The sequence below is a fragment of the Scardinius erythrophthalmus genome (assembly GCF_964197995.2).
Source record: "Scardinius erythrophthalmus genome assembly, chromosome: 7".
Classification (NCBI taxonomy): Eukaryota; Metazoa; Chordata; class Actinopteri; order Cypriniformes; family Leuciscidae; genus Scardinius; species Scardinius erythrophthalmus.
Window position 1 is genome coordinate 40,802,041 of NC_138227.1, and position 13,581 is coordinate 40,815,621.

The following is a 13,581-nucleotide window of genomic DNA, read 5'->3' on the forward strand; positions in this document are numbered from 1 at the left end:
AATTCTCCATTTTATTCCTCAAGCAGCATGCGTTAGCAAGATTACCGGTAAGGGAGGTTATAAAGCTCTGAATGGTTTAACTCCTCAGTCCTTGAGCGAGCTCTTATCACTTTATAGTCCTTCACGCCCACTGTGGTCTCAAAATTCTGGTCAGTTGATAATACCTAGAATATCAAAATCGACTGTGGGTGGTAGATCACTTTTGTGTTTAACACCTAACCACTGGAATAGTCTTCCTAGTGTTGTTTGTTTATATCTAGATTAAAGACCCATCTTTTTAACATAGTCTTCACATAACAAACCATCACATTTCTATAATTTAAATCCCTTAAACGATTGTTAGGCTGCATAAATTAGGTCAACCGGAACCGGGAACACTTCCCACAACACCCGATGCACTTGTTACATCGTAAGAGGAATGACATCTATCCTAATATTATCTGTCTGTCTTATCCTTATCCCGAGGTTACCGTAGTCGGCCGGATCCCGTCCGTATCCAGACCAGAGGGTAGACCTGCACACTGAGACGACCACAACGTAGCCTTGAATGTCAGAGGAGACCATGACAACTAGACGAGCCCTAGAGACAGATTCCCTGTGAAGGAAGGCGTGCAGGCATGCCCGAAGCCAATCAAGATTTGTGTGTTTTACATGTGCTTCAGACACAGGTCACTCCGGGACGCGTTCCCATAACACCATGACACAGTGTCAAGAAAGGGACTTCTCAAAGAGCATGCAAGTACTGAATTGAGTTCTCTTTTGCGTCTTTTTGCGCTTGAATTTTTTAATTGGCCAGGCTTAAAAACACGTGCAAATGATGAAGCAGCACTGACTGGATTGGGCAAGTGACAGTTCTGTCAACTGTCCCGAGCATCATTTACGCTGGCACCAGGCCCTGAAGGACCTTTGAAATAACTGAATTTGGCCTAATGAAAGAGTAATGCAGTCAAGACCTGCCTGGAACTACTTTAGCTGTGTGATTACTGGAAAATGATTGCCACCTTAGAACATTCGTCAGCCAATCAGAATCAAGCATTTAACAGACCTGTGGTATAAAAGCAAATAATCCACATAAGATGAAGTCAACAGAAGTAGAAGTAACTTGGATGAAGCATTTGCATTCAGCATAGATACTCTAACTGTAGATTTGAACTGAGGATTTATAGAGGAATAAACAAAAAATTCCACGTCAAATTTTCTGACAATAAACCATACTGCCATATAACATTCCATGTAATTTTAATCATACAGTCTTTTTATTTAATTAAAAAAATGATAAAAGTAAATGATGGTCAATGTCATAAAGAACAAGTCTGATCAATTGCTTCATTTTTCAAGATTACTGGCTAATTTCTGGAAGATAACTAACAAAACTCCTGAATTAATAATTTAATCATACATTATTACGATAGATAGATAGATAGATAGATAGATAGATAGATAGATAGATAGATAGATAGATAGATAATTATTATAAAAGCATACATCTAGCTTACACATTTACCCAAATTATCATACGCCTTTTTAACCGAAGTTAATTTGGGTGGGTTTCTCCATCCCCAACGTCCCTGACGAGAGCGTTGCTCTCCTTGGCTGTGATCCGCTCCTGGCGCGCGCCTGGCAAATCCGCCGTTACAATAGGAATCCGCTTTAGAACAAATGCGCCTGCTCTTAAAGGGAATGTGAGATGAGGCTCTGATTGGTTTATTTCACGTTACGCCCAAACCACACCTATGAATAATGAAGCTACTTCAGACCAACCCATTTTAGATTTGCGCCTGGCGCAAGAGTCATTTATCCCGCCGGGAAAATAGCAACAGCGCCAAGACCCCCCCACAAAGTTACTTGCGCTTTGCGCTTTGACACTTGCGTTTCAGATCGTTAAAATAGGGCCCATTGTGTCTTTAGTTTCAAAAGATAGATCTCAACTGCTGGAAAGGAGCTGAAGGATTTTTCTAAAGAACTGTCGGCAGTTTAAATGCTCAGGATAAACAAGGGACTCGAGAACAACTATATCTCAGAAAGTATTAACAGGATTAAAAAACTGAGATAACCGACATGGGAAAATTACGTCAGTTAGAGGTTCTGAATTTTGGTTTCGATCACTTTTCAAATAATCGTCCAGCCCTATCTCAAATATAAAAATAGTTGAATCTTTTACATTTTTGGTCATGGTGTTTTTTTTTTATTCACACAGCAAAAACTCCAGTGTTAAATTAACACTCCTGGGAGTGTATATGAGTCCACACTCAAGAGTGTAAAGTGTTAAAATATGAGTGTTAAATTAACACTCAAGAGTGTTAAAGTTAATGAGATAATTAAGTGATTAATTGAGTGATGATTGATCATTATTGAAGACATCTGATGTTAGCTAGCAGAATCACTGAAGGAGAAAATCACAAATTGTAAGCCACCATTATGGTGATCATTGTTTGCTTTAGTTGGGCTCTTGACCCTTATATTATTAACTTTAGATTTTGTTTGGCTGTTGTATCTGAGTTATAACTGCCAGATGAACAAAGAAAAAAAGTGATTTGATGGTGTTAGTTATATTATGACAATCATCATTTGAATTTGATCACTGAACTCATTAAGATCCTTATTTCTGACTTAGATTTATGTTGTTGATTACAGCATAATTGTGATTCTGCATAAATATCCAGAATTTTAGATATAGTACAAAGGATTTCTTAAAAGTTGTTAAAAAAAACAACCTTTCTTTTAGGCACACACAGACATCAAGATTCAGTCTATGCATCTCAACAATGGTGACGAGCAGAATATTCAATTAGGAAAAATAAATTACATAGACAATTCAGATCATAATTTATTCATACCACAATGCATGATGGGAGCCATTAATGAGTTGTGATTGGTGTCAGCCACTGCAACATGCTTTATTATTGTCACCACTGTTGAGATTCACAGGCTGATTATTGATGTATGTGTTTCTAAATAAATTCATTTGAAAGTATTTTGATCAGAACAATGTTTATTAAATATTTTGGATTATATGAAAAATACTGAAAATCATATGCTGTAAATCACAGAGCTGCTGTAATTAACAAGTTCAACCAAACTATCTCAATAAGTTTTGTTTTTCGGATCACAACATGATTATGTCAAAACATAACCAACACCATCAGATCACATTTTTTCTTTGTTCATCTGACTGTTATAAATCAATAACAGCAGACAAGCCAAATTTAAAGTAAACATAGAAGGGTCAAGAGCCCAACTAAATCAAACACTGATCACAATAATGGTGACTTACAATTTGTGATTTTCTCCTTCAGTGATTCTGCTTGTTAACATCAGGTGTCTTCAATAATGCTCAATCATCACTAAACTAATCACTTAATTAGCTCATTAACTTTAACACTCTTGAGTGTTAATTTAACACTCATATTTTAACACTTTACACTTTTGAGTGTGGACTCATATACACTCCCAGGAGTGTTAATTTAACACTGGAGTTTTTGCTGTGCAGCAAGTATTTTGTCTTGTGTCTATGAAATTGCTTATTCAAGGCAGTAATTTACTCAAAATTGTGCTCCCATTTTGTAGATTCTGCCAAATGTATGTAAACTTATGACCCTCCCTGTATGAGCTTCTGTTTGTATGTAAATGGAGCTGCTGCTTTCTTCAACATGAGAGCGGAATTATCTGCAAGAATCACTGACGCAAATAATGTAATTTACCAAAAACCTAAACAGTTGCAGTTAACTAGCAGTGAGCAATTAGAGAAATCCCCCACCCCCGGGTGTGACCCAGGGTGACCTCGCTCTCATTAAGTGCCATAGGCAGGGAAGAGTGGGGGAAGTGCAAGTGGTTTCTGTAAGACTTCGGAGTGCAGTTCAAACTATGAGACTCTGTTTTCTTCTTTTGAAAAGTGAAAGGAATGAATAAAGTTAATGTATAGTATTATGAAACAAAGATTTGACAGGATTAGGAGATGGAATAGATGTAAAAATTAACAGGTCTTGAGTAAAAAAAGTAGACAAAACAAAATGTAGACAAAAGATTTAGACTTCCTGCAAATGTTATGGTTGAGAGAGAACATTTTCATTCCCACAGCTATGTGCTCTATTGGCCTTCATTCCCAAAACAAAGCCTTAAATACAACCTCACTGAGTGCCCTCTGACTTATCACATGGCCCTAAAACTGCAAACAGCCTGCAGTGGGGGACCGCAAATGCGACACTAAGCAGTAGGGCTATACTTAATACATCTTCTTAATATTTAACTGGCTCAGAAATGGCTTATTTTTGCTACTTGTCCTGTTGTCATTTTTCAGAGGGACCATCTTTTCAACCAAAGAGTCACTGTTGCCAAATAGATGTTTAATGCATAAACAGTAAAAATAACCAGTGAAATGCTGTTAAATTATAACAATAAAAAAAAAAGTTTAGATCCGATTTATTAAATGACAGTTAAAACTGAGCTATCGATTAACATGAAAGTTAATTTGGGACTAAACTCAGCAAAGAAAGAAATATTCTCTCACTTTCAACTGCATTTATTTCCAGTAAATGTTGTCACATGTAAATATTGGTATAAGTATAAAAGGATTTAACAACTGAGACATAAACTGAACAAATTTGAAAGATAATTGATGAACGAAAATGGACAAAAGTCCTTGAACAAAGGGGGGGTCAATATCAAAGCACCTTTTTACACCTGGTCACTTCATGTGTTTTCTCTGATCTATCCATTCGTGAAAAGACCAGGTATAAATGCCCTCTGAAACACTTTCGAGATGGATTTAAATCCGATCACTCAAACCACTTTGTTTGAGACGCATTATAGTTGAAACTGGTCAAAATGCATCTGCTTGTTGAAACCACATATAGTATGTAAATTTTACTCCTCCTAAAATGTAAAAAAATAAACATGTGAGAGTGTGTTATAGGCTATATGAAATATTATAGCCAGATATGACAGTGCTACTGCAACACACACGCAGCAGATGAGCTGAATATCTCTTCAGCATGCCAAATCGCAAACTGCTGCAAGTGAAAATGAAAGTAAGTCGCAGATGCTCAAAACACAATCATCTTCTTTAAAAGTAATGAGACTCAATGATCTTATCAGTGCTGATGCCGCTCTTTCCTATTGCGGTCTTTGATCTTGAAATTAGCTGATGATGAATAAAATACAACTCATATATGCTTTCGTTGATGTGAACTCTGTTCAATTTGCACAATAGATATTCGATAAGTAAAAATGCATGAAGTGACCAGGTATAAACAGGCTCAAAAGGTTTGGCCACAAGCTGCTTAAAGTACTACAGTGGACCCTCTGCTCTGCATATCTTCCTTATTTAATATACCAGATTCAGACCATCAGCTCATTAGGAGAGAGCTACATGTGTCACATAAAATAGACATACAAAATGTGTTTAAACCAGTGTTTCTCAACCCTGCTCCTGAAGAATCCCCAACACTGCACGTTTTCTTTGTCGCCCTGATCAAACACACCTGATTCAACGCATCGGCTCATTACGAGAAACTCCAGGACCTGTAATGAGTGTGTCAGAAAGATGAGACTTTCAAAATGTGCATCCTGTGGATCCTCTAGGAGAAACACTGGTTTAAACTATACGATTTAAGCAGTTTTCTCCTATAAAAAATTAAAATAAAAAAATACATATAATATAATATAAAAAATTTATATATAGCAAAAGGAGGCCAATAATCGCCAATAATTATAGCCGTGTTTTGAGAAAAACATTTATTTCAAAATTCTTTCAATTAATTAACTTCAATGAGAGGTTAGAGTTTGCTATTTTTTTTTAATGAATGATCAAAAGGATTTACAATGCAGATAAATTTTTTACAGCCATCTTTGATCATATTTATCGGGGGTGCCAATAATTCTATGAACTGTATATAGTTATAGTTTAGTTTGACATGTTACAATTACCAGTTAAAACTGTTCATCTGTGTAGCTTGAAAATAAAAATAATTGCTCTTCTGTTGCATTGAGTTTAGTTAACCACAAATACTCAAACACAGCAGTGTATTAAAGCTATCTCATGAGAAATCTACATCTACTTGCGGTCAAAGTCAGTCATGATAGCAAAAGAGAGACTTGGTGAAAGATAAAATGCAAAGAGAGCAAAAAGGTGCCTCACACCAGGCCTGATTCTGCTGACCTGGTTCTTCGTGCCAACACACATCCATCCAAACAAAATGAAGATGTACAAAGCAAAATATCAAAGAGGAAGGCTCCGGAATCAGACTGGAAGACTCCTGAGAAGATCCTCCTTAAAAGACCCTCATGGTCACTATGTAGCATATGAACACTGGAGTGGTTTGTTCCCCCCAATCTACTTAAGCACAAACAACTGAAATGCTCAAACTTCCAAACCGATAAAAAAGTGATGTGACCTATAAGAACGCAGTGAGAATGCCCCAGAAATTCAAGATATTGGGACAAAAAAGGCCCTTTTATGAGTTGTTGTCTTATTATTGTTTTATATTTATATCAGGGATTGGCAACTTAGTGCCAATCACTGGCAATGTGACATAATCCTTTAAACAGTAATAAATTTATATTTATTTAGGTTTTGTAGCTATTGCTGGAATGACATTCATAAAATGAAATTAATGGTTTAAAAAAGTTATGTTGTAACCTTATGTTATCTCCCTGCCTTAACAATGGACAGAGCAACACAGAGTGCCAGTCAGTGTCATATGTATTCAAATTTCTCAGAGATATCACACAAACTCATGCAAACATGCACAACATAGCAACAACAACAACAAAACCTAGAATGTAGGGTTGAAAATTTATAAACTACATTTGAAAAGTGCACTAAAGTCACAAAAGTGCTAATTAGCTGTTGGCTAAGAGGTTTACATTTAGTACAGTGTGGACACCTGTAATTTGCTGATTGGTAATGTCTCAGATACATGGTCGAGGAAAGAATAAAAGAAGACCATTACCAATGATCATTTTTTGTTTTCTCTTTGGGCTCTCTGAGTCTCCTGGCCACCAACACCAGACGCCCAGATCAACCTGAAAATGTCCAAACTGGTTGATTGAATGTTAACATTTGAGGGCTATCTATGGTAATAAAATCACATTCTAACAATGCTCACACAAGTATTTTGCTTTTCTAACTGCGTATTTGTGCCATTAGTTAAACGTGGCAGAGGATGGAAATAAAAACGTTACATTTAAACAAACTCCTTACATTTAAGGTATAGTGAAATACAGAGCAAAACATAAATGTGCACTTGTAAAAAAGACAAAAAATAAGTAACTACAGTACAATGTTTAGTTGCAGCAGCACTAAAGTGTTGTAATTGCATTCGCATGTTCATATGTTGTTGAACTGCATTAATGAATGAGGCTAGAACTACACTGCAAATCAATAATACTGTATATATCATCAATCCTTGCCACTGTATTCATTAACAACCTAGGCTAGCCGTTGGCCCTGCAGGAGCCCCCAGTCCACTGCACACTTCAGATGACATCTCAATCAAACACACCTGATTATTGATTCAACTGATCATTAATTCCAAGACCTGGAGTGGGTGTGTCAGATAAGAGAGACGTCCAAAATGTGCAGTGCTGAAGAGGGAGAGCCAGGGTTGGAAACCGCTGCTCACTGCTACAGCCCAGCACTAACGTACATTCCTCTGCGGCGTTTTCACTACGAACGTCACTGAGCTGTTTATTTGTTGAAGAACATCGTTATAGATCCAAAACAAGACATGCACCGCTAACAGAGGCCATTAGTGGCCCACAGACAGTCATTTTCGAACACTCACCTTGATCATTTACAACTTCCACAATCATTCGCCGCAGAATAAGACCTCTCTGCATGCGTGAAAACGAAATACAATGTTTGGCGAGAAAAGAGAGATTTTCCTCTATTTCCCGTTAGGTCGGGGTTCCAGGTACAGTATGATACTCTTTACGCAAATCACTGGAAAATGGTGTACACATCGTCTTGTCCGTCCACCAAACAGCATCAAAATAAGGCAAAAGGAGCCCTGTCCTTGTCCGCATGTCTTACCGTTATAGTAGCATTCCTTACGGCATTGGATGCGGTTTGCCGTATCTCCGCGGCGCTTCCCGGCTTCAGTAGGCTTTTCGTAAATCTCCGGGTCGATTCCGCTGCCATTTCTTCATCGGTACATTCGGGGCTACGATCTGCAGTGTGTGCCACGAATCCGTAATGTGTTTAATCACGTTGAAATCGAAAGACTGCAAATGCGCGTCCTTCTTCGTCTCACTGACGCTCCACTCAGCAGCTTTACTACAGCGCGGTGGGCAGGGCTCGGGTTACTCAGCAATCATACAGATCGTGCTCTTGGAATTCAGCATTTTGGTCTCATTCCCAAGCATTGCCAGTAAAGAAGGAACAATAATGCAAACCCTGATCGGGTCGAGCAATGGATTATAATAGCCTAATTGAGATGAATGTATTCATGTGGTTCACAGACCATCCCGACCAGTCTTCTTCCTTTATTGATTCCACATCACCAGAATGTCAAGTGCCGTGCATACAAGTCAACAGATCAAGTGCATTTAAACGTTCATTGACCGAGATTATAATTAAAATGACACTATTAAGTCGCCCAACATCTTGAAAATATGTTTTATGGCCGATTCCTCACGTTGACAGTTAATGCAGGTAATATATATTTTACAGTCCGAATATATGCATAAAAAGTAGTCCCACTGCGATAATCTCGGTGAGCGTGTCATTTTAACCAAACTGTCTGTAAGTGGTGGTGATGGTGGTACTAGAAGTGCGCGCGTGAAAACATCCATGGACTTTAGCGCCATCGCGCGTCATCTCCACAAAACAGAACACACATGATTACAAAAGCATGGCAAAAGTGGTTGGTTGGAGCCTCAGCAATACTGTCATGACGTAATTTCTTGAAATAATGGGTTGCACTGGATTTTTCTTTTCTTTTTTTAGATAAAGGTCAACAATCCATAGCAGGGCCATGCACAGATATTTTGGGGGACAGGTGCTCAAGTGAGAAAATGGGTACCCTCTTATAATTATTTATAAAATGTGAAGTTACGTATTGCTGATCATCTTTTAATTAATTTCACTATTTAACATTATAGGCTAAAAAATCCTAATTTTACAGAATTTTTTTTTTTTGACGTTCATTTTAAATTGTTCTCAAAACTCAGCATTTTAATTTGTAAATTAAAAATTCAGCTGTTATTTTAGGTATTGTGACATTAACGACAAATTGCAGTAATTCACATTTTTTATACAGAAAATTGACTGTATTTTTCATACAGTATTTTTTCTGTTTTCTTAAATTACATAAAAATGTAATCTGTAATTAAACAGTTACAAAACAGTTAAATGATCAAACGGTTGAATGACTGGCAGCCCCCCAAAAAACCTGTAACATTAAAATAAAATATCCTAAATTAAAATATACTGAAAAACACTATTATTTTACAGGTATTTCATGAATTATCACAATCATATACCTTAATTGTAAAAAAAAAATCTTAAATAAAAGGGTCCAATGACTGGCAGCTACGGCTGCCAAACAAAAACCATAAAATTCAAGTAAAATATGCTAATTTAAATAAAGTGCAAAAAACTTTAACAGACATTTGATGTCACCATGATGGAAATCAGTGTTTGCTTTAGTTGGGCTCTTGACCCTTTCATTTTTAACCTGTTAAGCTTCACCAGTGCGTCGGCGCACTGAAGCGTTTTTTATTTATTTAATTCAAAATTACTATCAGATTTAATGTTATACCTTGACAAACTATACATCATTAAAAAGATATAAGACTCAAGTTTCAGTATTTGACCACTATTGTATTCTGAGAAACTCATAGTGACAGTTATGTCTTAATTTGTGTCAGGAGTTATGAAATGAAAAAATGAGTCGATACCTTTAATATGAATTATGCGCGTCAGCCGCTCCCATTCATAAAAAACTCTGTGCTGTCGTCATGACAGCGATACACAAAACAACGTCCCTCAGGGCTTTAGCTCAAAAATGTGCAGATTTGGAGAAATATTGATAGATTCTTTTAGATTCACATCATATTTCTATAGACAGGAATAATATTTATTGAATTTATACCCAAATGCGTCAATGTAATCTTTATGAGCGTTTGGTATTCTAATTCACAGTGTTTTCAATTCATACCAATAGCCTGAGGGCGCTATATGCACAGTAATATAGTCCATATATGGCACATGAAGAAGAGCCATGATCATGTGACATTCCAGGAAGCCTCGAACACACACACAGCTAACAGAGATTGGCTGTAATCATGCAGATAAAAGATGTTTTGAAGACAATAAACATGATTGCAATGATATCTGATTTGCCTGTGTTCTTCAAGCCATGCCAGGTATTTTTATAATAATAGATTATATTTATAATGTAATGCTAATCTATATAGACTTCATCATTGTGCATAATACTATCAAATAATATATTTTCTGTCTGATTTTTTTATCTGAAGCTAAATTAGATCACAGAAGATTATTTAAAACATTCGGCTTGAGTTATAAAGTACGTTTTGAGCATAAATATGGTTTTAATCTCATATATTGTCGTGTATTGATGGTGTGCTAAGCTAACATGCTAGCTAGCCCTAACTGTTAGTCACATGACATGGTCTTGAAAAACATTTAACTAAATACAGAGTTTTGGGCTTATTATCTTCAGATTTTAAACATAAAATGTTTAGACATGTGGCTTTAGCTGTAGTGCATTTCTAGATTGCTCCAGTGCCAATTTCAATTTTATTTTCATGAGGATGTTTCATAAAAAATAATTTCTAATAACTTTACAAAACTTTGAAGCTATTTATAACATTTTTTGTCATTACGACAATAATTAATTCTACATTTACAATAAACTGCCAGGTGTCAGCTTTCAAACGAGATCATACTTGTGCTTTTAGTACAAAGGGTTCATGAACTGTATCTGTTTTAGTTTGGGTATGTCATTTCTGGGGATTTTTCAAAAGTGGCGTTGCAGCTTAACAGGTTAACACTAGTTTTGTTATGGCAATAAATGCAGGACAAAAGGTCATCAGATGATGATGTTGGTCACTTTTTGGTGATGTTATAGTCACCATGTAGTGTAGTTGTGGTTATAGTCATAATATGTTAGCTGAAGTTACACAGTTTATAGAGAGATAATTTAATTTTATATATAGACTATGATTAATGTCACAATTTTTCACATGACTCTTGTGATATTGTGGCATCAGTATTATGACAATCTGATATTCTGAAATTAAAATATATAGGCTATATATAGTATACAGAAAATGTTTTGAGCTGTTTTTTTTATTATTTATTTTTTACTATAGAGTATAGAGACATCAAGAATCAACATATCAATCTCAATCAACAAAGCTTCGTTCAGAGTTCAGAGTTGATCTGATTTTTTTTCATTGTCACCATTGTTGCGATTCACACGCTGATTCTTGATGGCTGTGTGAACAGCAACCCATCAAAGTCTAGAACTCTTGATTAGTTTGATTGAATGATAGCCCAAATAATGAATCACAAACTGTCTGAATATTTATCCTACGGAAAGCAGGCTACACTAATAAGCAAGGTTTGCAAAGTGGTGAAATGGCTCTCTGGGCCCTACCACCTTGGTGAGGACTTGCTGGGACCCCAGGGGTACATATGCCTCAAACGAGTCACGCTTTGTCGCCACGTTAAGGCAGTGCCTATGCTGAAAGTAGACCGATTCAGAAAAAAAAAAAAAAAAAAATCAAAGTATAATTCGAGCAAGAATATGTGAAATCCTAAACGTTTTTTTTTTTGTTTTTTTTCGACGCCTGGCCGAGGGTCTATGCCTCAATGTCTCCACAGGATTAACTCCTCCTGCTGCAGATCGTGTCCAGTTGCATCGAGTGCATAGCAACCTTGGCACAGACAGCAAAGCACTTTCCGTTTTTCTGCCAACTCATTTTTTTCTTGAAAACCTGGAGGACACAGCCCGTTCAGAGCTTGTATTTGGGTGCCATCGATAAGTCTGCCCACCCCATTCTTTCAGTAGATGCTCTCATACATCATGGTGGAATTGGCCATATGTGAACCCTAAAGCTCTAAGAGACCCTATCCCTAAACGTATTGAGCTGTTGCGTCAATCATTGTGTCCAGCAAGGTTTGCAGTGGCGAGATGGCTCGCTGGGCCCTACCACCTTGGTGATAGCTCGCTGGAACCCGAGGTGTACATATTCCTTGTGCGGGCCAGCAGCCTTGTGCTTGCTAAGGCAGCACATATACTAAAATTGGATCGATACAGAGAAGATTAGCATGGCCCCTGCGAAAGGATGACACGCAAATCCGTGAAGCGCTCCATATTTTTGCAGCTGTGATCAAGCCTGCTTCACTGGACTTGATTCATCCCCTCATGCCACTCTTTATTTTCATTCTTGTTCTCCTGTGTCAAGAACTGGTCCATCTCCAATGTCTATAGGGCACTCTCAGTTTTCCTGAGGTTGAGTCACAGAACATCACTGGAACAGAACAATACATCCACACAGAGCAAACCTGAGCTAAAATAAACTTCTACTTATGATTAGTTTTCACATTTCTATCATGTAGTAACCAGCGGTGCTGTAAATGCCTAAAGAGTTACATATGCCAAGTAGGCATACGTGTAAATGGCTACATGTGGTGTGGTTGAACTTCAAGACCCTAGGCACAGTTGCCAGTTGTCTAGCAATCATGAGAACAGCAAAAAGAAAATACACAACAGCAACCCATCAAAGTCTAGAACTCTTGATTAGTTTGATTGCATGATAGCCCAATTAATGAATCACAAACTGTCTGAATATTTATCCTACGGAAGGCAGGCTACACTAATAAACAAGGTTTGCAAAGTGGTGAAATGGCTCTCTGGGCCCTACCACCTTGGTGAGGACTTGCTGGGACCCCAGGGGTATATATGCCTCAAACGAGTCACGCTTTGTCGCCACGTTAAGGCAGTGCCTATGCTGAAAGTAGACCGATTCAGAGAAAAAAAAGAAAAAGAAAAAAAAATCAAAGGATAATTCGAGCAAGAATATGTGAAATCCTAAACGTTTTTTTTTTTTTTTTTTTTCACGCCTGGCCAAGGGTCTATGCCTCAATGTCTCCACAGGATTAACTCCTCCTGCTGCAGATCGTGTCCAGTTACATCGAGTGCATAGCAACCTTGGCACAGATAGCAAAGCAATTTCCGTTTTTCTGCCAACTCATTTTTTTCTCGAAAACCTGGAGGACACAGCCCGTTCAGAGCTTGTATTTGGGTGCCATCGATAAGTCTGCCCACCCCATTCTTTCAGTAGATGCTCTCATACATTATGGTGGAATTGGCCATATGTGAACCCTAAAGCTCTAAGAGACCCTATCCCTAAACGTATTGAGCTGTTGCGTCAATCATTGTGTCCAGCAAGGTTTGCAGTGGCGAGATGGCTCGCTGGGCCCTACCACCTTGGTGATAGCTCGCTGGAACCCGAGGTGTACATATTCCTTGTGCGGGCCAGCAGCCTTGTGCTTGCTAAGGCAGCACATATACTAAAATTGGATCGATACAGAGAAGATTAGCATGG

General features: G+C 37.6%; 1 protein-coding gene across 3 annotated transcripts in view; it reads right to left on the reverse strand.

The window, feature by feature from the left end:
* Positions 1 to 8,279, reverse strand: part of dock10 (dedicator of cytokinesis 10) — a 150,763-nt gene extending 142,484 nt beyond the window's left edge. For 2 of the 3 annotated variants that reach the window (XM_081369840.1, XM_081369837.1), the window contains exon 1: positions 8,033 to 8,279. In XM_081369840.1, coding sequence (XP_081225966.1) covers positions 8,033 to 8,140 — 108 coding nt within the window. In that variant the 5' untranslated portion in view covers positions 8,141 to 8,279. The remainder of the gene's footprint in view (positions 1 to 8,032) is intronic. The other variant, XM_081369838.1, reaches the window with a different exon arrangement.
* Between the last annotated feature and the right edge of the window lie 5,302 nt (positions 8,280 to 13,581).